The 10,348-nt window shown below is 41.2% G+C and overlaps 1 protein-coding gene across 1 annotated transcript in view; it reads left to right on the forward strand.

The window, feature by feature from the left end:
* The window catches only part of LOC135472342 (myosin-10-like), a 51,586-nt gene extending 43,897 nt beyond the window's left edge, over positions 1-7,689 (forward strand). Inside the window, exons 29-34 of the mRNA XM_064751806.1 lie at positions 1,745-1,880; positions 2,762-2,853; positions 3,247-3,315; positions 4,166-4,368; positions 4,977-5,055; positions 5,895-7,689. Coding sequence (XP_064607876.1) covers positions 1,745-1,880; positions 2,762-2,853; positions 3,247-3,315; positions 4,166-4,368; positions 4,977-5,055; positions 5,895-5,942 — 627 coding nt within the window. The 3' untranslated portion in view covers positions 5,943-7,689. The remainder of the gene's footprint in view (positions 1-1,744; positions 1,881-2,761; positions 2,854-3,246; positions 3,316-4,165; positions 4,369-4,976; positions 5,056-5,894) is intronic.
* The last annotated feature ends 2,659 nt before the right edge of the window (positions 7,690-10,348 follow it).

The raw sequence follows: 10,348 nt of genomic DNA on the forward strand, positions 1-10,348 counted from the left end.
GGGGAACAGTGTAGGCTACACAAACAGATTACACTCTATATTTTAGTGTTGTGATGCTGGGGAACAGTGTAGGCTACACAAACAGCTCACACATCTATATTGTAGTGTTGTGATGCTGGGGAACAGTGTAGGCTACACAAACAACTCACACATCTATATTGTACTGTTATGATGCTGGGGAACAGTGTAGGCTACACAAACAGATCACACTCTATATTGTAGTGTTGTGATGCTGGGGAACAGTGTAGGCTACACAAACAGCTCACACATCTATATTGTACTGTTACGATGCTAGGGAACAGTGTAGGCTACACAAACAGATCACACTCTATATTGTAGTGTTGTGATGCTGGGGAACAGTGTAGGCTACACAAACAGCTCACACATCTATATTGTACTGTTATGATGCGGGGTAACAGTGTAGGCTACACAAACAGATCACACTCTATATTGTAGTGTTGTGATGCTGGGGAACAGTGTAGGCTACACAAACAGCTCACACATCTATATTGTACTGTTACGATGCTGGGGAACAGTGTAGGCTACACAAACAGATCACACTCTATATTGTAGTGTTGTGATGCTGGGGAACAGTGTAGGCTACACAAACAGCTCACACATCTATATTGTACTGTTGTGATGCTGGGGAACAGTGTAGGCTACACAAACAGATCACACTCTATATTGTAGTGTTGTGATGCTGGGGAACTGTGTAGGCTACACAAACAGCTCACACATCTATATTGTACTGTTACGATGCTGGGGAACAGTGTAGGCTACACAAACAGATCACACTCTATATTGTAGTGTTGTGATGCTGGGGAACAGTGTAGGCTACACAAACAGCTCACACATCTATATTGTACTGTTATGATGCGGGGTAACAGTGTAGGCTACACAAACAGATCACACTCTATATTGTAGTGTTGTGATGCTGGGGAACAGTGTAGGCTACACAAACAGCTCACACATCTATATTGTACTGTTATGATGCTGGGGAACAGTGTAGGCTACACAAACAGATCACACTCTATATTGTAGTGTTGTGATGCTGGGGAACTGTGTAGGCTACACAAACAGCTCACACATCTATATTGTACTGTTACGATGCTGGGGAACAGTGTAGGCTACACAAACAGATCACACTCTATATTGTAGTGTTGTGATGCTGGGGAACAGTGTAGGCTACACAAACAGCTCACACATCTATATTGTACTGTTGTGATGCTGGGGAACAGTGTAGGCTACACAAACAGATCACACTCTATATTGTAGTGTTGTGATGCTGGGGAACAGTGTAGGCTACACAAACAGCTCACACATCTATATTGTACTGTTGTGATGCTGGGGAACAGTGTAGGCTACACAAACAGATCACACTCTATATTGTAGTGTTGTGATGCTGGGGAACTGTGTAGGCTACACAAACAGATCACACTCTATATTGTACTGTTATGATGCTGGGGAACAGTGTAGGCTACACAAACAGATCACACTCTATATTGTAGTGTTGTGATGCTGGGGAACTGTGTAGGCTACACAAACAGCTCACACATCTATATTGTACTGTTACGATGCTGGGGAACAGTGTAGGCTACACAAACAGCTCACACATCTATATTGTACTGTTATGATGCGGGGGAACAGTGTAGGCTACACAAACAGCTCACACATTTTTGTACTACACTTGATTGTCTCCTCTACCTGCCTATGTAATTATTGGGTGGTTCCCACATGTTGACAGGACAAACTGGACATCAAGAAGGACAAGCAGGGTATGGTGTTTGTACAGGGTGCTGCTGTGAAGCGGGCCTCCAACTCCAAGGAGCTCTACGCTTTGTTTGAGGAAGGCTCCAAAAACAGACATGTGGCGTCCACCAGTAAGTCAAGAGACAAGGCTAAAGATGTACAGCTTAAACTTGTTGCCTGATATGTTATTCGCTTGATACTTTGAATAGGCATTGGGGTAAAGATGTATGACTGTCTGTAACTGTTAGCTCTAAAATAAACCCAAATTATCTGTTCTCACAAGCGGCTGTAACTTGATCAGATATGACCTTTGGTACCTCCAATTTTAAAAAAATGCACAAAAAATGGTGATACCTCAATACGTATTGTCAGACTCTAGCGCTGTAACAGGTGAATTCTTTTTTATACAGTTTTATACATTGTCGGTGTTCTTTCTCCTAGCATCAGGAACTATAGAATTATCTGTAAAATCAGATAAATGAGTCAGCTTAATCATGTTAATGGGGCCATTTAAAGGGTGCGTTTTTAGGAGCAAGCTGTGGTTAGATGGGACCTGAGAAAATGACTGATGGCAAGTTTCACAGTTACAGTGGCATGTAAAGCTACATGTAGCTGATGTGCTAGCTTTAAGACAGATTTTAATTTTGTAAGCTGATTTGGAAAGCTCAGGCTAAACAGTATGTGTATGTTTTTATTATTATTTTGTTGTGTGTGTGTCCATTTGAAAGTAGTTTAAAACAAATTGGATATCATAATCAGCATCAGCAAACTCCTGTCAAAAACATCCTTGCTGATATCATTTTCTTTTTTGAGGGGGTATTCTGTACCCTAGAAAGTAGTTGTTGCTGTGGTGACCCAACCTACAAACTATATGTTTTTAAGGTGAGAAAATGAGCGACTACAGAGCAGCTTAATGACAGCTCAAAACACTGTCACAAAGCTGCTTTAAAAGGGATAGAGCAATTATTTGTGTGGGGTCAATGTTTCTCACTCGTGTGCTTGTACTTGCCAGAGATGAATGCTGAGAGTTCACGGTCCCATCTGATCCTGGCCATTGTGATAGAGAGCACGAATAAGGTGACTGGCCAAGTCACCAAGGGCAAGGTAAGGGGAGATAACTGACTAACTGTATCATAAACTTAACCTTTTTACCCCTTGGCCAGAAGCTTTTTTTTTTCAACATTGGAAGACAGTAATGCTGTAATCATAATTTGCCGCAAGCGTGACAAGTAGCAAATGATTCAGACATCAATATATTCTAGGAATTCGCCTATGGCCGCTACTCATTGTGGTTTTAAGTGAGGACATGTGTCAGATAGCTGGTGTAGGCTGGTGGATTCCTCTAGTAATTCAGGTTTCCCTCTGGTCAGTCTGTTTTCCTCTGGACACTCTGGTTTCTGATGGTCACCCTCGTTTTCCCCCTATCACTCAGACTCTTGTGTATTGTGCTATTCTGTGTTTTCAGCTCATGTATATTGTGCTGTTCTGTGGTTTCAGCTCAGCCTGGTGGACTTGGCTGGCAGTGAGCGTGTAGGGAAGACAGGGGCTTCAGCAGAACAGCTCAAGGTCAGTTTACACCACAGTCACTGACACTGTGCATTAATGTAATATTTTGATAACGAAACAAGTGATGTATGTATTTATATACGGTCAGCATTGATCTAGCCTAAAAACGGTGCCTGGTTAATGGTGCTAATGTCAAGTTGTGCATGAAACCATGTCTATCAACAAGTCACTGTCTGCATGGTTAATAGTGCTAATGGTGGTTGTACAGGAAGCCATGTCCATCAACAAGTCACTGTCTTCATAGTTAATAGTGCTAATGTTTGGTTGTACAGGAAGCCATGTCCATCAACATGTCACTGTCTCCATAGTTAATAGTGCTAATGTTTGGTTGTACAGGAAGCCATGTCCATCAACATGTCACTGTCTCCATAGTTAATAGTGCTAATGTTTGGTTGTACAGGAAGCCATGTTCACCAACAAGTCACTATCTCCATAGTTAATAGTGCTAATGTTTGGTTGTACAGGAAGCCATGTCCATCTACATGTCACTGTCTCCATAGTTAATAGTGCTAATGTCAAGTTGTGCATGAAACCATGTCCATCAACATGTCACTATCTCCATAGTTAATAGTGCTAATGTTTGGTTGTACAGGAAGCCATGTCCATCTACATGTCACTGTCTCCATAGTTAATAGTGCTAATGTCAAGTTGTGCATGAAACCATGTCCATCAACATGTCACTGTCTCCATAGTTAATAGTGTTACCCTGTTTGGTTGTACAGGAAGCCATGTTTACCAACAAGTCAATATCTCCATAGTTAATAGTGCTAATGTTTGGTTGTACAGGAAGCCATGTTTACCAACAAGTCACTGTCTTCATAGTTAATAGTGCTAATGTTGGGTTGTACAGGAAGCCATGTCCATCAACAAGTCCCTCTCAGCCCTAGGAGATGTGATCTCTGCACTCTCCAGTGAGCAGGCCTTCATCCCATACCGTAACAACAAGCTCACCATGCTCATGCAGGATTCACTGGGAGGCAATGCCAAAACACTCATGTTTGTCAACATTTCCCCTGCAAACTACAACTGTGACGAATCCATCATTTCTCTTACGTAAGTCTCCAATCTCCTTGATCCTATCAACCTTTGTAGAATAAACTGAGTTTCTCCCTCAGAATGAATGACAAATCTAATTCTGGTGGTACAACCAGTCTTACCACAAAACGAAGGATTGTGTTTAACTCCATGAGGAAGTGTTCTGCTTCACAGCCTAAGTCATATAAGGTAGTGCCTTTAATTTATATATTTGATTGGTGTTTTACGCCAGTCTCAAGAATATTTCACTTATATGGGGGCTAGTATTGTGTTGGAAAACCAGACCGAGGTAGGGAGAAACCCACGGCCATCCACAGGTTACTGACAGACATCCCCACGTCCGGCCAGAGGAAGCCAGGATGAGCTGGTCTTGAACTCACAGCGACTGCATGGGTGAGAGGCTTCTGGGTCATTGCACCGTGCTGATACACCAACCCTCTCTGCCAGAGAGGCCCCCTGCAGTGCCTTGAAATTTCCTGCTGTGTTTAATGGTGTAGTAACTGGTCTCTGTCGACTGTTTTCTGGCAACACCTACAGAAGTATAGATGTTCATAGTTATGGAGTGTTAACATAGACATTGGTGACCGACACGAGAAGCGGCTACAACCCATGCATTGATTTGATAGGTATGCATCCCGAGTCAAGCTGATTACCAACTCTGCGCAAAAGAATGCTGATAACAAGGAAATTGCTCGCCTCAAAGATGTAAGTCTCCTCCCTATCATTATAGATGTTACAGTATTCTATGTGTTGTCTGGGATTTCACATCCTTGGCATAACACCAATTCCAGCGATGTAAACTGGCCTGATAACGAAAATACCAGCACTTTGGATGTCCTGTTACATTTGGGTCCTTTGTGGGGAAAAACATATCTTCAATCATGCAGTCAGCCATTACTATCCATAATGCAAGAGGCTAAAATTGACAACTTCTAAACTAACATGCTACACAATTTGAATACTGATTTCACTCACTCACCCAGAACATTTCTTGCATCTTTCCAGCATCATTAATAACTGTTGAGTACTTTTTTTTGCATGATTCTGTTTAATTTTCGTACTTTATATACGTTCTTATTTCTTCGGTGGTTTGTGTTAAATGTCATTTTGGGAATAGGCTTTGAGATTTATTGACCTAGGATTTCAATTTGGGTTGACGGCTGGTATGCAAACGTCTGTTCGACGGCTGGTATGCAAACGTCTGTTTGACGGCTGGTATGCAAACGTCTGTTTGATGGCTGGTATGCAAACGTTTGCTTGATGGCTGGTATGCAAACGTCTGTTTGATGGCTGGTATGCGAATGTCTGTTGGATGGCTGGTACTTGAATGTTTTTCTTGACACATACATCTACAAGTCATTATTATTAACCTTTGATATTTGACATGAAATGTGTTATACCGGTATTCAATATATACATTTATGCTCACTAAAATTACCTGAAACACACAACAGTGAATACATTTTGATAAAAGAGATATTCATTTATTTTAGTATTTCCATAAATTTGTGGAATTGTGTGATTGCCTTTTTCCCCTTTTGTAGATCATCAATAAGTTAAAACAAGGAGAGAACGTGGATGAGGACATATAGCACCTGAGAACAGGTGCACAAGGACATATAGTACCTGAGAACAGGTGCACAAGGACATATAGTACCTGAGAACAGGTGCACGAGGACATATAATAACTGGGAACAGGTGTAAAAGGATATATAGCAACTGACAACAGTTGCACGAGGATATGTGGTAATGCTGGTCGTCGGTGTTGAAGTGAAATATTCTTGAGCATGGCATAAAACAGCAATGAAATAAATGGATGATGAGCGACCTGACAGTTCAATGACAGTTGTCCACACTCCTCTCTAACAAGAGAGACGAGGTGAGACAAGAGAGAAACTTCTCTATCAGACTACAATGTTTGCCAACTGCAACTACTGCAAATCTTCCACCTCTTCAACCTCTAAAGCACTTTTTTCATTGGAATTTATTCATACAGTATTATGAAAATAATGCCACAAATGAGTTTTTTCCCTAAGTAGTGGTTGCAGTGGTGGGATGCTTAGGTCACCCACAGTGAGGGATTTCCAGAAAACTTCTGTGATCTTCCTGCGTACCTCACATTGCCCTAATTAGTGATTTTCTGGAATTGTCAACAGTGTATGGATAGTTTACCGAGTACCCGAACAGTATGTACATCTCATTTGTTTATTTATTTGATTGGTATTTTACGCCCTAAAAAGTGCTCAAGAATATTTCACTTATACAGTGGCGGCCAGCATTACATCTCATTTGTGACAGGCAATATAAATGTTTTTTCCTCTTGCTGTGATATTTCAGTATGGTATGCGGAGGATGTGATGAAAATATGTTATATGACTGAACATTCCATTTATATGCAATAAGCGCAGTATTGTTAGAATGAATTCATTGTGATAAAAGAGCATGGCCCCAGCTGTTCAAGAGTTAGTAAATGTACGTACATGTAACTTGTGTAATGCAATGAGCTGAATGAAACGGGTGTGTTGTCTTCATTCCGCTGACCAATTGTCTGGATGTTGTATACCAGACTATGAATTTCAAGATGAATAGTGTCTTTCCATGCATAGTAGTTACAAATGAACATTTATGTGAGACAGAAGATTCATTTTGTCAAAATTCTGACTCAAATATGACCTTTTATGTCTACTGACTTGCCATTCTCTGTCAGCTGAACTTTAATAGTGCTGATGCAGATGGGTCCAGAGTACAGTAGTACATGTACCTATGTAATGGACTGTAAGACTGGAAATCTTCCCTGCACGCCGTAGCGCATAATGTACGGAGGTGACTCCTGTTTGCTGGGTTTGCTTTGGCGTTTCATTTACATCTGGCCCACTCCATAACTCAGTTTTCCATAACTCTTCTCATAAATTAATGTTCTTGTATTATTAAGAAGTTTTGTGAAAGTGGCCTTAGCACTGTAACTATGTTGTCCTGGGAGAAGCGTACTAGAAGAAGACACTGTCCTGATATGACAAAAGCGAATTTAAACCAAAGCACAGTTATTAGTTTGGCCAAAAAAGTTCATCGTACTTTTTAGGCAGTTTACATGTCAGATTTATACTTTTAACTCCTTTTCACGGATATTTATGTTTGACTTTTTTGTGATATTTTTTCGTTTATTTTTATATATTTTGTTTTATTTTTAAATGACACCTTTTCTCTCTTTTTATCATAGAAGCAGCTCTGTGATAAGTCATTGAGTTTTTGTTAGAATCCTGTGACTAACATACACTGTATACTGAAAAGATGAATATATTTACATACACGTGAATATGTTTAGAAGTTTTGTAGGTTTATATACACAGATTTATATCTTTTACATTTTTTTTGGCATATTTTGTATTAAATCTTTGCCAAAGCAGACAAAGCTTTTGAGATGTTGATTGTCTCATTTCTCCTTTTTGTATGATAGTTGTGTGATGTTTTGATATAATAAGTTACCTGTGTTTATTTGAGTTTTATACGCCTCCGCCATTAGGCGGATCACACACCGCACGTAACCGGTGAGATACACCACGGGCAACTTACAAGCACAGCGACCCCATTGAAGAAATTCTTGTGACTGGAATTAATGTCACCACCATTGACCTCACCAGCTTTAGCCCTCCTTTGGTATCTCTCCATAACCTATATGCAGTGCATACGCAGGTCTAAGTATTCCTTTTGTTGCCATTGGCAAAAACGATATGTTTTGTGTCAGTGATGCAGTGACTTATTTCAGACTGAATATAAGCACACTTAAGCTTAAACAACGCAGTGATGTTAATCGCAATTAAGGTTTATAGCGGAATCTCTGGGGAAACCACGACTCGCTATAAAGTGGCAGAAAAGCTCCTAGTGAGAGCCAATCCCACTGACAAGACGTCAGACAAGCTCCTAGTGAGAACCAAGCCCTCGGACAAGACGTCAGACAAGCTCCTAGTGAGAGCCAATCCCACTGACAAGACGTCAGACAAGCTCCTAGTGAGAACCAAGCCCTCGGAGAAGACGTCAGACAAGCTCCTAGTGAGAACCAAGCCCTCGGACAAGACGTCAGACAAGCTCCTAGTGAGAACCAAGCCCTCGGACAAGACGACAGACAAGGTCACTTACTGTTCTGATCCTTGTTAACCTTCATTATAAGCCGAAATTCACCCAGTATTATCTTGTATTGCGTTCGCTTATATGACAACCGTTATAGGTTTTCAGTTGTACTAAGATCTATGCTACCTATATAAGGGCTAGTATAAAATAAGACATTCCTACCAAAATGCTGTTTAAGTCTTTAAAATAATCTTGTAGTATTTCGTGAAATCATTGTGTGTTTTTGCGAGTTCTGTCTCCTCCCATGCACTCACAATTCCGCTTTATCGTGATGAAATCATGCAATACGTTTAATTTGCAACTGAAAAATTCTCACTGATATAAAACGGCTGGTGAAATATTCTTGAGTACGGCATAAAACACCAATCAGATAAATAAATAAATGATGACTGGTGCGAATAAAAATCAAACAAGCACAGGACTCACTGATACAAATCATATCGTTTTTGCCAATGGCAACAAAAGGAATACTTGGAACTGCGTATAGGTTATGGAGAGATACCAAAGGAGGGCTAAAGCTGGTGGCGTCAGTGGTGGTGACATAAATTCTAGTCACAAGAATTTCTTCAATGGGGTCGCTGTGACTTCAAGCCCAGTTCATGCTGGCCTTCTCACAGGTTGTACGTGGGATGTCTGCCAGCAACTTGGATGGCCGTGGGCTTCCTCCGGACTCTGTCCGGATTTTTGCCACCATGATGCTGACTGCCGTCGTGTAAGTGAAATGTTTTTGAGTACACCTCAAAACACCAATCAAAGAAATAATTAAATTAATTTTTCTGTTTGAGTGTCTCACTACTCCGGGGCCCAGGACGGGCACCTGACCCGATTATAGCATCCCTACCCCTGTTATTCTTCACTAGCCCTCACAAGGTGGGCCTGCTGTGTCTTCATGCATATGTCATTTCACGGACCAAAAAATGACTCCACAGGTCAGGCTGTTTCGGAGAAGAGGGTTCATGCAGGGACAGCATTCTTGTCAAACGTTTGGCTGGGGAAGAGGGGGGATCTTAGATTCAGATACTGTTACTTCATTTGGCTAAGATACAGATTAAACTCTGCAGGTGACAAAGTACATCATTAACCGGTGTGCTTGTTAGGCTTCCTGTTTGAATCCATCTGTGGTATAATCTGGGATGCATAAACAAACAAATAGACACGTATTCATTAGAATGGAAACGCCATTAAACAAACTTACCACCACCGCCACGTAAACGCTGTGAAATCACAGCGGCCAAGTACTCGCATGAGCTCCGAGCGGAAGTAGGGTGGGGTTAATTGTTCATGGGTGAGTCCAGGACGATAGCTGTTGTGTCTTGTCATAGATGGTGGAAAAGCGAAAAAGCACGTAAAAACGAAAAAGTCAATCACATTATTCTCTGTGTATTAAATTATTGGGACGTATATGCAGTCAGTGTCTTCTCATATTCTGGAAAGTCTTTGTTGAATGAATTTCTGTGAACTGGATCCTAATTTTCCAATGTCTACTTATCAGCTAATGAAAATAACTGGCTACATATCTGTCATAACAGTTGTAATGATCGTGTGTAATTTCTGGTTACGGTTGCTGTAGGCTGTAGTGTGAAATCCCCATGGTTATTCGGTGCTTACTTCATGCTGGCTTTCCCGCTTTGGGTTTGGGTTTATCCAGACCTCTCCGATACCTGTGATATAATTGCTGAGGACAATGTAGAATCTGGGCTCAGACTTGTCCAACAGGTTGTTTTCCTGGGGAAAAGCCAAGTCAGTGTGAAATCCGGCTTCTGTTGGCGATAGACGCTGTGTGCATAAACTGGAAACAAAAGGTGCTTCTGGTGGATTACTCTGCCCCCTGGGGGTGGGGTTTGAAGGTGTAGAGGGAGGGGCATGTCAGTGT

Source organism: Liolophura sinensis, chromosome 8, assembly GCF_032854445.1.
Source record: "Liolophura sinensis isolate JHLJ2023 chromosome 8, CUHK_Ljap_v2, whole genome shotgun sequence".
Classification (NCBI taxonomy): domain Eukaryota; kingdom Metazoa; phylum Mollusca; class Polyplacophora; order Chitonida; family Chitonidae; genus Liolophura; species Liolophura sinensis.